Source organism: Prunus mume, linkage group LG7, assembly GCF_029339155.1.
Source record: "Prunus mume cultivar Tortuosa linkage group LG7, ASM2933915v1, whole genome shotgun sequence".
NCBI lineage: Eukaryota > Viridiplantae > Streptophyta > Magnoliopsida > Rosales > Rosaceae > Prunus > Prunus mume.
In genome coordinates this window covers 14,087,086-14,102,706 of record NC_142704.1, presented here as the reverse complement: position 1 = coordinate 14,102,706, position 15,621 = coordinate 14,087,086, and the positions used below count along the sequence as shown (strand labels likewise).

At 38.2% G+C, this 15,621-nt stretch overlaps 1 protein-coding gene across 2 annotated transcripts; it reads right to left on the bottom strand.

The window, feature by feature from the left end:
* Positions 1–1,645: 1,645 nt before the first annotated feature.
* On the bottom strand, positions 1,646–11,248 carry BZIP68 (basic region/leucine zipper transcription factor 68). 2 transcript variants are annotated; one of them, XM_008239933.2, is made up of 14 exons: positions 11,001–11,248; positions 10,264–10,368; positions 9,674–9,845; positions 9,511–9,567; positions 9,348–9,422; positions 8,164–8,253; positions 8,001–8,060; positions 7,741–7,910; positions 7,184–7,238; positions 4,339–4,381; positions 3,984–4,261; positions 3,086–3,163; positions 2,868–2,993; positions 1,646–2,111 (listed from the first exon to the last, which is right to left on the bottom strand). In XM_008239933.2, exons 3-14 carry the CDS (start codon positions 9,746–9,748, stop codon positions 1,998–2,000), a joined length of 1,221 nt encoding a protein of 406 aa, XP_008238155.1. In that variant the 5' UTR covers positions 9,749–9,845; positions 10,264–10,368; positions 11,001–11,248; the 3' UTR covers positions 1,646–1,997. The 2 variants fall into 2 exon arrangements, with proteins under 2 accessions (XP_008238155.1, XP_088911764.1); XM_089055638.1 differs by lacking the exons at positions 10,264–10,368; positions 11,001–11,248 and having other exon boundaries at positions 9,682–9,784.
* Positions 11,249–15,621: the final 4,373 nt, after the last annotated feature.

The following is a 15,621-nucleotide window of genomic DNA, read 5'->3' as shown; positions in this document are numbered from 1 at the left end:
ACTCATGATTGCTTTAGCATAGGTATTACCAAACGGTGATTTGGGAGACGTTGATCAAAGGGGTGCCGAAGGGCACCGAAGAAAGGAGAATCGACAAAGGCTTCTTGTGTCGTTTCTCATAGAGCCAAACTGTTGACCCTCTTTTTGGGAGGGTCAACTTAGATAAAGGTGGAATGATGGATGATGGGTGAAGGTGAGGACCTTCAGCATATGTGTGAGATTTTGGGCAAGACATAGCAATAAATATGATGAATTACGTCGAAAAAGTATATCTATCATAATGTTTGTTTACATTTGTATAAGGGAATTATACCCAAAGATAAAGGAAGAAGACCCAAGGCCCAAGGTACAAAGCCCAAGAATCTAAGACCCCTTTCTAAGTGGAGAGTAGTCTTCTTTTATAGGTGAGGGGGAGTCTCCATCTCTTATAGTCTTCCAATGTGGAACTCCTTGCCTTGCTTAGATTTGTGACTTGTGGTAAGGCTTATTTGATTGAGGTGATGACCTCTCATAGCATGGCACATGGATGATCTAACCTAGCTAGTGGCTCGGTTAGTCACAGTACAAACAAAGATTTTTGTTAGAGTAGCATACTTTAGTTAGTCAATCTCCCAAGCTGCAGATTCACCAACCATATTTAATACATAGGAATTTTAACTGTGAATACTACTACCCTTAGGAAATAGACAAGGGTAGGACATGAGTTTCACACTCCACATATCTTAGGGCTTTCACTCTTAAAAGTAGGCCTAGTGAGAAATAAAGGATGATATGCAAATAAACATGTCCTAAAATTTAAAAAGTTAAAGTTGGACAAAAGTCAAACTACATGCTGCTATGCAAAAGAAACTCCCTATTGCTGCTAACTAGTTAGACTGTGCCCCTTGGAAAGCACCATAAAGCTGGGTTACACATCTTACTAGACCCCATGCACTTCTGTCTTTGCAATCTTCGTGCCCAAGAAGGATGAAGAGATATGACCAAGAGCATTGTGTTATAGAAGTACCGTGTTACATTGAAATTCCAATTAAATAGATTCTCCACTTAGGTTACATTGAAATTCCAATTAAATAGATTCTCCACTTAGGTAATCATAATGTTGCTAAATGTCACTCACAATTTGTGGAAGCCCTAAGAATATTCCATAACTAAGTCCCCATAATAAGGAAAAGTAAAAATGAATTTTTAATTCACAATGTTATGAGAGAAAAAAAAAATAAAAATAAAAAAAGGAAAAAGGGATAGAGATTTATTTTTATTTTAAACTAAATTTTTAAAAATTTATATTTGTATTGTTTATTTTTAAAAGGAATGACTTTTTTATAATTTACGTACTAAATTATTCTCACATAAAGGAATCTTAAAATATTTTACAGAAATTGAGAATTGTCATTTTTTTTCTAAAATTTTGAGAATTGTTTCTAAATTGAGAATTGTCATTGAATTGCTTTAAATTGAAACCAGATGGATGAAAATGACCAAACTAGAACAGATATAAACAAATTAAACAAAACAAAACACAAAAACACACAAAACGCAGCCAGGGATGATGAAACACAATCGGAGAAATACCTAAGAACATTTGTTCTCGGCTCCCTCCCAATTGGCTTCGACACGCCTGTAATGCTAACCAACATAGAACAAGTTTATAAATCATGATTTCTGTTAGAGTAGCATACTTTAGTTAATCAATCTCCCAAGCTACACATTCACCAACCATATTTAATACATATGAATTTTAGTGTGAATACTACCACCCTTATGAAAGAGAAAGGGTAGGACATGACTTTCACACCACATATCTTAGGGCTTCCACTCTTAAAGGTAGGCCCAGTGAGAAATAAAGGATGATATGCAAATAAACATATCCTAAAATATAAAAAGTTAAAAGTTGGACAAAAGTCAAACTACATGCTGCTATGTAAAAGAAACTCCCTGTTGCTGCTAATTGGTTAGATGGTGCCCCTGGAAAGCACCATAAAACTGGGTTACTCATCCTACTGGCCCCCATGCACTTCTGTTTGTGCAATCTGTTTAGTGTCATTGCTCAATTTTTGCTCACTTCTGGCAGACCTTGGATCTTCGTGCCCAGGAATTTCTCCAAGCTTCTCCTGTAGAAGCAAAATAGCATCTCCGGTTTAACTTCGGACATTGCAAATTAAAATTGCATTTCCCTTAATTAAGCCCTGTGGTATACCTTCTGTTTGATTATTAGCTAAACTAATTTATCTGGAGGCTGGATGCACAAAAATTTTATGGGAACTAAAAGCATGGGATCTGGATCAGACTGATAGTACATCGCTTATCCCAAACCAAGGAACTGTGCAGTTAGGCTTATGCAATAGATTATGCAGATTACACTATAAGGAGTTAGAATGTTGCATTTTAGCAAAACTCTTTCATTATCAAAGTGTTCTATCTTCACATTTGTAAAATCTGTGTGGAATTGAATTGTCACTTGATGCACGCCCCCTTTGAAATAAATGTAAAGAGGGAAAAAAAACAAAAAAGGAAATCTAAAGAACACCAACGTAAGTGCATTATGTTTTGGATCAAAGCAATCCTAAATCAAGGTTTGCTAGAACAATTTCTAGTAACGTTTGAAGAATTTTTGGAGTTTGCCAAATCACAGTTTGGAACAAAGATGCAGACCGATTCAGATCAGTTCTGTTTACAGAGTGAATTAACAAAAAATTATAGTGACAATTCAATAAATCCTTTGTGCTTAAAGCAGAATAGAGTTGGATCAGCATAATTGACTCCCTTAAAAGAACAAAAACAAAAACAAAAAATCTGGTACTAAGTGACTGAAAAGTCGACCAACATCCTCTAAACAAGTTCGAAAACAAACCAAGAGTGGATGTTACCTTCAGAGATGCATTCTCTGAGAGCAGCTGCTCATACTCGCTCCTGACCCGGCTAACTTCTGATCTAAGAGTGGCATTCTCTTCTTTCAATGCTTCAGCACGCTGGGCCAGCTCATCACATTCCGCCTAACTCAAAAGTACATCCGTTGAGGCCATATTGCACATACAGTGCCAAGTAGCCTGAAATAATTAACAGATGCAAAAAGTTACATCATTACCTGCTTGCGCAACCTAGATCGACGAGCCGATTCCCTATTTGACTGCTTTCTTCGCTGTCTTTTAAGCTCTCTCTCATCCTGAGTCAGAAAAACAAGAGGTGAGGGTGCTTAAAAATCTGATAAAGACAAACAATGAGGTGCTTAAAAAGGTTATAGAGCACATCTCTGTGCATTGAGAAGCAAAAAACTCCTGTTTATCTGTATGTTATAGCCACAAAGCAAGAAAAGTAAATAAAAAGGCATAATTAAAATAAATTAGAGGTAATAGCAATCATAAACAAAGCAGGTACTTGCCAAGTTACCGTGGGGACTGGCAATCAGAACTAGTTAACTGCCAATCTTAATATGTTTCATGTTAAAAGCAGTACAAGGCTAAAAGCTCAGAAAAAAAGCTGGAATGTGATTCCAAACATGCATGAAAATCAGAATAACTGAGGAAAAATTATTTAAGTGGATGCCCTGGCGGTTACTGCTTTCTTCATATGCAACAAAATAATTGTTAAACCCACGGATCATGAGCTCCATTGACTCAACTAGACCATATTTGCATATAAGAACCTCCATCTACACAAGTCACACTATACTCCAAACACAGGATATAACGTTTCCAAAATCCTATTCATAGCCTAACCCACAAGAATCCATGTGCAAATATCAATTTTCACAAGTAATGCAACTTAAAATGTAACCTACACTTGGTGCTCTAAACCAATTTTAAAGCCAATTAACACAACTGTAGCCTCACAACTCCAACAAGATACTCAAAGTGAAGATTCTTCTCCCCTTTTTTAATCAGATCTATAAAGTAACTTAAATTAAAATAGTCACAACTCAGAGCTGGAAAAAACGTGAAAAGAAGAAAAAAAATTGCACTTGAAATACAGGGACAGAGATTAACTTGTAACCAAAGCTGTGACTGAACACTATCCCGAGACCCAGCAGTAACTAATCCTCCTGTTACTGGAGTAGTGGGAACCTTCCCACGCATTGCAGGCACACCAGAAGAAGGTGGAGCACCCCAATAGTCCATCCCAATATTTAAGTTGGTTGCAGGACCAGGAACAGCACCAGGAGCCGTTATTGGCATGATGGCCATTGTTTGATTCAACATAGTATGCGTATTTGGTGCTCCATTCTGTGAACCATGTGCAGAGCTGCCATTCTGAGATGCATCACCTGCAATAAAACGTAAAAATCGTTAGTAAAAATCTCTTAACACAGATTGACAGCCACAAAAAATAATATAATCACACCTTCCAAAGAATCTTGCCTGCCCCCTGACTTGAGTTGTGAGTCCTACAAAAGTAATGGAAATGAGAATGTTGAAGCAACACACATAAAAAAGGAATATAATTAAACGGAAAAGAAAATCAAGAGCCATTCGAAAAAGATATTTCCCAAAGGTAACAGAAGATGTGCATTAATCTAGTGCAAATCAAAGGCTGACACATAAGTTCATAAGTTTTTGAATAAACGCAACTTCAAGTCTCTTACAACCTTTTAAAACCAGCAGTATGCCATACAGATTTAAAACCTGCTTGTGTGCGTGCTGTGCAACTATGCACTGTTCACGCAGGTACTTCACACCCACTAAAGAGTCCCTATAAGCTCTTCTAGCTTCTTTGCACCATTAAATCCTTCATCCATTTCTTCCTTAACTTGAACCATACTTAAATGTGTTCACATCCTTGATCCCCCCAGTTATCCCTCCAAAACCTGCCCTCACGAAAACTGGCCACCATTTGCCACTTATCGTTTCCTGGCCCTAACTGATGAGGACATCTTTGTCAAACCCATTAGGGTTTACAAGAGAAAGGGATGGAAGAGGAAGTCATTTAATTTGGTCTTTAAATCTGGAATTTTTTTCTTCCTGTGATTAGTTTCTAACTCGTTCTCTAAGTTCTCCAGACTTTAGTAAGATTTTTAAGTTTTCCAGATTTCTAAGTTTCCTATTTTACTTAGGTTAGGATTTCTGTTTTAGCAATGGATTTTCATCCTATCGTCTCTGGGTTTTAGTTTGCTATAAATACCCCTTCTATGTAATTCATTACGGAGTTGAGTTGTTGAGATATTGAGAAAAATTTACTTTCCAGAGATTGGACAATTCTTGGTGTGAAGCCAAACCCCTTGGTGCAGAGCCAAGACATCTTATCATCTATTTTCTGTTTTTTTCATTGTTTTCGCTTTCGCTAAATTACCTAAACACTCAATTCACCCATATCCTACATCACTAACTTATTTACAAAACACAAGATTCTCCTCCTACAGCTCTGAGCCATTGAACCACAAGTGTCAAGTCCCAAGCCCCTATGTGAGACCCTCAGAGCAGTCAATAGTCAACTGGCTCTGGAGGTATGGACATAACCATTTGTCAGGTGGAAATATGATTTATTTCTTATGTTGGATGGTGAAACACGAAATGGACTTCCATTCACAAGGTTTTTATCAGGCCTTGAGGTACTCTCTAAAACTCTAGATCAACCGATGCTTCAATTTCAAAAGAAATTCTTCAATTTGTTGTTTCTTATGCATCTAGCAACCCACTATGCATTCTTACAATCAACCATTAGATGAGCTAGAAAACTTTCATAGCTTTAAGCACCACTCTTTTACTCGTGCAAGTATGATCCGCATCTTGGTAAACATAAGAGGTGATGGAGGATATGGGTGAATTGAGTATTTGGGTAATTTAGCGGAAGCGAAAACAATGGAAAAACAGAAAATAGGTGGAAAAATACGCCTTGGCTTCACACCAAGGAGTCTCCAATCTCTGGAAAGTAAACTTTTCTTAATATCTGAAATCTCCATTTTAAAGAACTACATAGGGAGTATTTATAGCAAACTAAAACCTAGAGATAATAGGATAAAAATCCTTACTAAAAAGAAATCCTAATCCACAAAGGAACCAATCCAAATAAACTAGGAAACTTAAATCAAATCCTACTAAAAACTGGAAACTAAAACTTAGTGAAATCTGGAAACTCTAGAAATCTTAGTGAAATCTGGAATCTGGAAAACTAGTTTTCCTATTGAAATCTGGGAACTAAGATTTCACCCAACCTTAATGATAATGTTGGATTGGCCGATCGTTTCTTCCTTCTTTGGTAAACCTTAAAAGGTTTGTCATAGATGTCCGCACCATGAGGCCATGAGATAGAAATAAAAACATATTTGTGTATACACACACACACGCGTTCCCCTTTATAAGAGGGATCCCTTATGAGGATATGCCAAAGGGATCACGCTGTCAAGCCATGTCGCAATATGTTCAATGACCTGAACTATCTAAAAGTATTAGATACCTATTGAACAATGCAAAAGGTCAGCAAAATCTGAAATCGTTTGATCATTTGATTGCCATTATGAACATTTCAATTTTATATGGACCACTGTGTATGTTTATTTATTTGGTCAGCAAAAGATGGCTAAATCATTTCCGATTTGGTTGATTTTTTGTAAGGATAATGCTTGCATGGAGGCATAATAAATGGACGGTTGGGATCTTCATATCCCAAAGAGGGTTGGGCCCACGTGCGATCCCTTTCAATTTTTACCAAAAGGGATCCCCCTAAATAAGTTTACATATATAAGTTACTATTCCAATAAGCCTCAGGACACCAAACAAAATTTAAAATTAGCAATCTTGCCTTGCTGTCAAGCGACCTACGTCCTAATTGCACCCAATGAAGAAAAGATGTTCTAATGCTAAGAGGAAATTTCACTCAGAAAAAGGAATTCTGCACTTTTACTAGTTTTTATCAAACTTAACGACCCAGAAGAATTATCATATTTGTAACAGTGAATGCACCATAAGCACTCAGGGAACAAAGATCTAAGTTCATTATGACAAATTTATTTAAATAAGTTCACTCTTCCTTTTCCTTTTCATTTAGTTTTTTCTTTAATATTAAGAATTATGGAGAGTTCCTCTATTACACCAAACTTCTATTACAGTCAACGCAACATCAACACGTAACTTGCTTCCTACAGTAGGCTTGATATAACAGCCTAGGGGCCACTTTATCTGGCCCGAATCAAAGAAACCAAAGTAATACAAACAGATCTACAAATAAGAAACTTCAATAGTATGGAACTTACACTCTGAGAATTTGCATCACTTCCTTCACTTGTACCTTCACTAGCACTCTCAGCACTGCATATCGAAATACATTTCAACCATTACCAAAATTAATATGTAACAACATGATTTAATAATGAGAGGTCCCTGTAAGAATAGACTCCATAAGGATCCGAAACTGTTGGGCCTAGAGATGAGTTCATAATAAGGATCCAATCAGAACTAGAATTGTGAGCTAGCTACATAAACATCTATGCAACAAGAAATTATCTATCCTACAATTCATGATTACCAAGTTGCTGAGCTTTGCGATCACTTACATAGATGTTTTTATTAGCTAAGAGATCAACAAACAGTTAAATCGGGACAGAGAGAATTACACACACAGATTCTCAAATAAATGGCTTGCTGTGTTTCTGTGACAAAGCTCTACCTACGGTATCCTACATCCTCCCCGACCCCTCCCCCCTTTTTCTTTTCTTCCAGTCTAGAGTGTCTTTAAATCCAAAGATTTCAGTAAGAGGACGCTGGAATCCATGATGCAAAGGCCAGTAGGTATTAAACATGATCAGTATACCTTTTAGAGTGAACTCCATTAGCAGAGGCTCCTGATGTCTTCCCAGGCTCGTTATTCTTCCCTGTAATCATATTTAAACTGCCCAAGCTTCCTTTTGATCTTTTTATGGGTAATTTTTCCTTCACCTCAGAGGGCTTACCATCTGCTTCCATGCTTCCAGGTGTGTTACCCTAAATGCAATTTTACAAATTATGTCTCATGTACTCAAATGAATAAAGAAATTATTTCAAGCAACAAAGAATTTGATTATAGACACTTACAGAAGCTTCTACAATACCATTTGGAGAAGGCATAGCAAAAGGGCTAAAAGGATAAGATCCCTGTTTAAATATAGCACAGGGCATAAATTATTAGTGCCATCCAGAGAATGAGGCTAGAAAGCAGCTTGGTAATTCAGCTGAAGCAAGATAGACAAGAAATTACCGGAGGCATGGATGGATGAGCATATAAGCCACTATGGGGATACATGGCAACATACGGATGAGGAGGGGTACCATATGGAGGCATAATATGCTGAAATTTAAAAGCTTATTAGAAATGAACCAGTTATTAACCAGTTTGTGGATTTGTGGATTTCAAGAAAATTATGGCACATATCAACAGTATAATCTTTTTGAAAAAATACCCACTTCCTTAGGTAACCTCAGAGACAAAATCAAAATATAGGCTGACAGGAAACAGGAGACAAAAAGACAAGTGTATCAGTCTCCATCAACCAGAAAAAGAATATTCAATTTAAGTCCAATTGTACAAGAGTCCACAGTTAAAAAGTTAAACTGTTACAAATCCAAAATGGTACTATGTCTAGATCTCTTTCTTGTGAACATTCTCAGCGCCTCAGAAACTTACACAGGAGCTTAAAGCCAAGATCTTTCTCATGAACGAACACTTTTTCTCAGTTTGTTAACACATTTCAAATGATTTCTAAGAGTACAACATATATCTTTAAGTTCCCATTGTACTGCCTACCACTCCTGACGAGGACATCTTTGTCAAACCCATTAGGGTTTACAAAAGAAAGAGATGGAAGGGGAAATCATTTAATTTGATCTTTAAATCTGGTAATTTTGTATTCCCACAATTAGTTTCTAACTTGTTCTCTAAGTTTTCCAGATTTTAGTAAGATTGTTAAGTTTTCCAGATTTCAGTTGAATTTCTAAATTTCCTATTTTATTTAGGTTAGAATTTATGTTTTAGCAAGGGATCTTTTATCCTACTGTCTCTAGGTTTTAGTTTGCTATAAATACCCCTCTCATGTAATTCATTAGGGAGTTGAGTTGTTGAGATATTAAGAAAAGTTTATTCTCCAGAGATTGGAGACTCCGTAGTGTGAAGCCAAACTCCTGGAGGGATTCCAGACCTAACCTTTTTCGCTCTATTTTCTGTTTTCCATTGTTTTCGCTTCCGCTAAACTACCTAAATACTTAATTCACCCATATCCTACATCAACTCCCAACTCTTAGATGGCCAAAAGCCACCATGTCAAAAATAGCATTAAAGTCAAAGTTTCACAAAATACAATCAAAAAATTGAATAATCAAGAATTTTTATTTTCTTTCGATGATTTATTAAGATTAAACAAATAATTCTAATACACAAGCATATACCTGAACACCCCACATATATGGGTGAGCTTGAGGACTTGATGCCAAAAAACCATGTGGAGGTATAGGAGAATATGCCTGTTAAGAAAATAATTACCCCACAATAAATTTCAAACATATCTAAAACAACAAAAATGCTAAAAACTGAGGCTTTTCAATATAAGACCTGAAATCCCGACCAGTCAGGATTAACAGTGCCAGCACTAGTGGTCGCAGACTGCTCCTGAAAGTTCCCAAAAAAAGTGAGATTAAAGCTCATTACTAACTTCCAGTATGGGAGGACCTCAATTTTATCATAACAGATACTACAAAAAGACACACAAATGGACCTGCGTACTAGCAGGTGTTGTCTTCGACTCCTTCTCTTTCTCTTTAGCAGGTTTATCCATCTCGCTGCTACCCATTACTCTATATCAACAATGTTAATTTCATCGAACCATCCCACAATCACCACAAGAAAATCATCGAGTGGACCCTGTTCGCAACAGTGGCCTATAATGTCTGAGGCCACAAATGTTCAATGCCCAAATGTGAGATGAAGTACATCATCATGGAATAAAACAACAGATGCTAAATTTATTTATCAATCTCATGCTGAACACTAAACTTAAATAGTTTTCGTTACATTACGTCAAAAAATCCCAAAATAAGTTCACTAATCATTGAAACAGAAAGAGTGAAAACCTAAAAGTATAAACACCATCTTTTTCTCCAATAACTACCACAAAATTGCATTACTGTACACCACCATATTCATTCAGGCAATTTTGATAGATATAACTCTGTAGTTAAGTTATCAATCCTTATTTACTAAGTCAATTTCTAGCATCAAGCGTGAGTGTCTAAAAGTGTGTTCGGTGTCTCGTAGTTGTAGTCTTCCCATTAATGATTCTGACAATTTTTACAGGAGAGGTACTACCTTGGGGCCAGATGAGCTTTTTGGGAGCTACAGAAATTACAAGCTTTGGGCGGCTGCTCTTCTCCTCACGATATTAAAGGGGCGTGGCTCTGTATGAGGCTCGTACTGCAGAGAAACCAAATATCTATAGTGGGCATACCAAAGTTATAGCAGGTAGATCTACTACCAATTTTTTTGTATTAAGGCAGTTTTGAATCCAAGCATGAAACCAAAACATGAGCATTTTACAAAAATCGCATAAATAAGAACTTACATGTTTTAAGAACCCACAAATGGCTGCTGTGTACCAAGATTATAGATGTATTATGCACTTAGTAAGAAGACTCTATCTACTTTCATATCACTGACATAGCTCTTAAACTCTTTGATTGTAAAATAAAAAAATAAAAAAATTCGGTTGAATCTTCACCATTGATGGCTTACGTTCGGGGCAAAAACAAATAACAAAACATAAAACATAAAACATAAACATGAAATGAGAAAAGAAAAAAAATTGTCTAGCAAATTCTAACATTAATTTACGGAAACCCTGAATCAGAAAATTGCAAGACAGAAATACACAAGAAAAACCCTAACATGAATTTAGGAGCCAGTGAAATTGATCGGTAAATAACCCATTAATCTTAACCCTAAAACAGAAATACCATAACGAGTTTAAGCCTGTCCTCGACCGGTAACAGATTGAGGAACTATACAAAAAGGTAAGACGCGAGAGAGCAAATCAGCTCCATACTTACTCATCAGCGTGACCAGAGGTGACGATAGGTGCTTCAACGGGTGCCAATGGAGAAGCTGAAGAATTAACGGAGAATGAGAAAAAGAAGAAGAGTGGATGGGCGATGATGGAGCTTCCTTGTGTCCTGTGTTATTACTTCTTGGGCGTCTTCTGCGATTAGAGAGTGAAATAGTTTTTTCCGGGTTTTTCTTTTTAGTTTTTTGGTTGGGGGAAAATTCCCAAACTATACTCCTTACCCACCTGCTGACAATTCCTCAACCGCTTAAGTTATACTTTCGTCTAGTGTCAAAATAGGGCCTTGAGCCCACCATTGGTCTCGCTTTCAAATCATCATGGTAATTTGACACTGTGAGCGAAAACACACACTATAGTTTTTTGAATTTTCATATGTTTTACTCTCTGAATTATAACCTTGTAGAAATTAAACCTCTGAACTAAAAACTTAGCAAATTTAATCTCGCACTAATTAAAATTGCCAATTTAATCTCGCACTAGTTAAAATCGCCAATATAATCCTTGCTGTTTGTTTGTGCAAATAATCTCTCGGGATAATATTCACTTCTAGATTGTTCGCCCTTTGATCTTCCTCAATTCTTGTAACAAAGACTGGAGTAAATAGACCACACTCAGTGGGTGTTGGCCAAAGACCCTCTAATGCCTAAATTAGTTCGATTGAGTTTAGGTGAAACAATAGCTAAAAAGGGTATGAAGATTTCTCTAGGATGAGAACCGGGTGGCCGTGTGTGGTGGCTATGAGAGAGAGGGGAGATATATCTTCAGTATTTTTGCAGGGTTTCGAAGCTAGGTTTAGAGTTACCTTGAATGTTGAATGAAGCCATCTATTTATATATAGGAACCTCGGAAACTAAGATTTCATAGAGAATAAAACTCTTATTAGGAAGGAGTTTATTTTTTCCCCAAATTGTAGAGATTGAGTCCACTAGGAATTTGATTGGGATCAAATCTCCTAATTTGATGATAATAATATCTCCTAATTAGGATAATATCTAAATTAGTGGTATTATCTCATTAAATAACGATAATATCACATAATTAAGATAGGGTACTTATTTTTCCACTCCCCTTCTATCCACTTACACTCCCTTTTTTTTTTAATTGTATGTTCTCACTCCTCTTTTGTTTACTTACACTCTCTTTTATCTTATAATAAAAAGTATTTTAAAAAATAAAAGGGAGTGTAGATGGATAAAAGGGGAGTGGGAAAATCACCACCCTTACGATATTATCTCAATTTTTAGTATAAATTAATTGGGCAAATAAATGGGCTCAATTAATTAATCTAAGGGATATTCTTCTTTCCACAAGGCATCCTGTGATTGGAGACAAAATATTTGCTCCACAAATGGCCCCCAACTTCTGCATGGTGCTTGTGTGGCATGTAGGAGATGAAATTATTTTTCGTGCTCTCCAACTGTGTATGGGCTTTCTTCAGTGAGTTGGACTTCTTTTGCAAATTGGGTTCCCAATTGGAGTGGGCTTTTGACTTTTTTTGGAGTTGGGTTCCTAGTAGGAATTGGCTTGTGATTCTTTCTCTACCTAGGATGCCCAACCTATATAAATGTAGAGCTTCTCTTCACTCTTCTTCACATCGCAAACTTAACTTCTCTACTTTCTTAGCTTGAGAGAGATCTTAGAGAATTCGTACTACTTGTCAAAAAGAAGACTTGCTGTACATCCCAAGGAAAGTCGAACATGTATAAATATATTTTTTTCTTCTTCGTATTTTCTCTTTCATGAAAGGACCACTAGGTAGGACCCAGTGGTTGTCGTCATGACTGGTGGCTAGAGATATCTGGAGTGGCTGGTGGTTGCTAGAGGGCTAGATGGTTGAGTCGCAACACTCGCCTATTGCCCGGGAAAGGGCCTAGGCTACATCTTGGAGGCTTGCGTGTCGCAGAGCGCATCTTTGGAGTGGTGCGGCATCGGGCGCACATTAAAGCTGGAGCGAGAGGGCCAAGCTAGCGAGGTAGGCCTTGTGCCTTTGCGGCCCGGTGTCTTGGATTCGAGCTGGGCTTAGCATGCCTACATAAGTTTGCCGAGTGGCTACCGGCTAGTTCATGCGGCTTGGCCTATGGGCTTGTGGCTTGGGCCTTTTTATTTATTTATTTTTTTGTCACTTTTGTTTTTGCAAATAATCTCGGGAGAACATTCGCTTCTAGATCCTTCGCCTTTGATCTTCCTTCTCTCTCCTCCTCGATTCCTGTAAAAAGGCCGAAGTAAATAGACCACACCCGAGGGATGTTGGCCAAAGGGCCTCCGATGCTTAAGTTAGTTATAGTGTTTTTAGGAAAACAATAGTTAACAAAAGGATACGGAGATGTATGTATGGTGTGAACCGGGCGACCGAAGCATGTGTGATAGCCGAAGCCGTATAAACACAAGGCTTCTTTTCACCTTTTCTCACATCTCAAACTTAACTTCTCTACTTTCTCGCTTGAGAGAGATCTTGGAGAATTTGAACTGCTTGTTGAAGATAGGAGTTGTCGTGCATCCCAAGGTAAGTCAAGCACGTAAAAAAAAAATTTCATCTTTTCTTCTTCCTTTTTTTTCTGCGGCAGGGACTAGCTAGGCACCTGGTTGGTCATCACCGTGGTGATAGCGTCGGAGTATGGCTCTGGCAAAGGGTGTTGGAGAGGCAGTTGGTTGCATAGCAACCTTGTTGGCTGCTACTGGTGGTGACTGGCAGAACCTTGAGAGGTGATGAGCTGGGCTCGTGCGTGCCCAAGGGCTATGAGAGATGCTAGGCCATGGGCCATGTCAATTGTGCAGGCGTGATATAGGCTAAGTTGGGCTGCGGTGAAGGCATGCCTTGGTGCTAGTTTGGGCTGCGTTGTAGCTTGGGCGGCTATTGGCCATGCAAACCTTTTTTTTTTTTTGCAAGTCCAGGTGGGCCCTTGGGTGGAGCTAGTCCTGGGCTTAGACGCATGTACAAGCCTAGGGGAACTGTTTAGGCCATTTTTTTATTTTTTATTTTGCTGCCATTTTTTTTCTTTGGTATTCTAACTTGTAGAATTTCCTTCTTTTCTTGCAGTTGTCCGTTGACCATGTCTTCTGAAGATGGTAGCCAATCACCAAGCTCCCAAATGCCTTTGTATCTATCGAGAGGCTCCCAAGTGTACAAGAAGAGGTTCGTGGCTAAACTGCAACGCATTACACTGGCCTCAGATTAGTGGCAGGCCGCTTATGCTTCTACAATTCCGATGATGTGCATGTCAAGTGGTGAGGCCTTTGACTAACGACGTGCCCTGTGTGGATGCGAATGATCCAAATTCTAGGATCATCACCTTCTGTCCCTTTTATTTCTCCTTGAGCTTCACATTCCCACTATCAAAGCTTTTCATGGAAGTGTGTCTGCGCCTTGGAGCTGACAGTGAGAGTTCTACTTTTTTGAAGAGAGGTGCTTTGAGAAATACGCCCAAGTTTATTCTTTCCCGAGTTTCAACAGGCAGTGGAAAGGCGATGTTGATGATGGTCCACTTGTTCCTATTACCTATTGCAATGGTACGTCTTTTTGTGGTTTTGATATGCTCTCTTTTTATTTGAATTTCTTGAAGTGTGGCTGACTAACTTCTGTCTTATGCTTGTAGTGAGTGACATCTGCAATAAATTGGAACTTAAACTGGACATGGCTAAGGTCGGTGGCGTTTTGAACATCCCCTCGAGGTTTCACGAGTGGCGCTGTTGGCGATTATCGGAAGGAAGTCGCGACAGCCCCTTGCCCGTGATGCCGGAGATGGAAGCGGGATGGTCCAGGACCCGATGATCTATCCGCTGGATAGGAGGAGTGTTCTACTGAACCCCCCTCAAAGTGGAAGGCGGATGTCAAGTCTTCAACAACTCAAGCTACTTCTTCACGTGTGAGGAATATGTCTCCGTGGAGGAATAAGCCAAAGCTCCCTTTTGTTGAGAAGACCCAAGTAGGAGCTATTCCCTCATCATCTTGTTGGTGCAGATAGGAAGAAGATTGGTTGTATGTGCTGTTTGGGCCTAATTCGGCAGGCCCATCCCAAAATCAAAAAGCCCATGTCAATTTTTGGCAGTCATCGGAGTTCTCCTTATGTTTGGGCCAACGCTCTGCACGACAGACCATTTTTACAAAAGCCCACAAAACAGAAAATAAAAGAATGGGCCTTGATTCCAGAAAAGCAATCCAAACCAAACAAAAGATGCCCATGTCTTTTACAAAGTGGCAGAGGTGTAAAAAACACAAAGTAAGTCAATGAAATTGCCAATTAAATGGCAATTCATCTCCAAACATGTCGATGAAATTCTAAAAAGAATTGGATTGGGCTCAGCTTCTAAAAATCTCACCATTGATCTCAATCCCAGAGTACAAAGTTAGCAGACTTTTAAAAAGTCTATTCACAAATAAACCCACATGACTACCTGATTTTGAAAAGTCAAAAATTTCAACTAGAGTTGATGGGGGATTAATGAAGGCGGATCTTAAACAGGAAAATTTCTCCAGTCTTTATAGCCAAAAAACCAATCAATAACAAAAACTCAAAGTGATCACTTTATCTTAAAAGCCTTCGAAACACTGAAGCAACCAAAGCTCATTGAGCCACAAGAAACGAGTCAGCTATAAATTCAGAATCTCT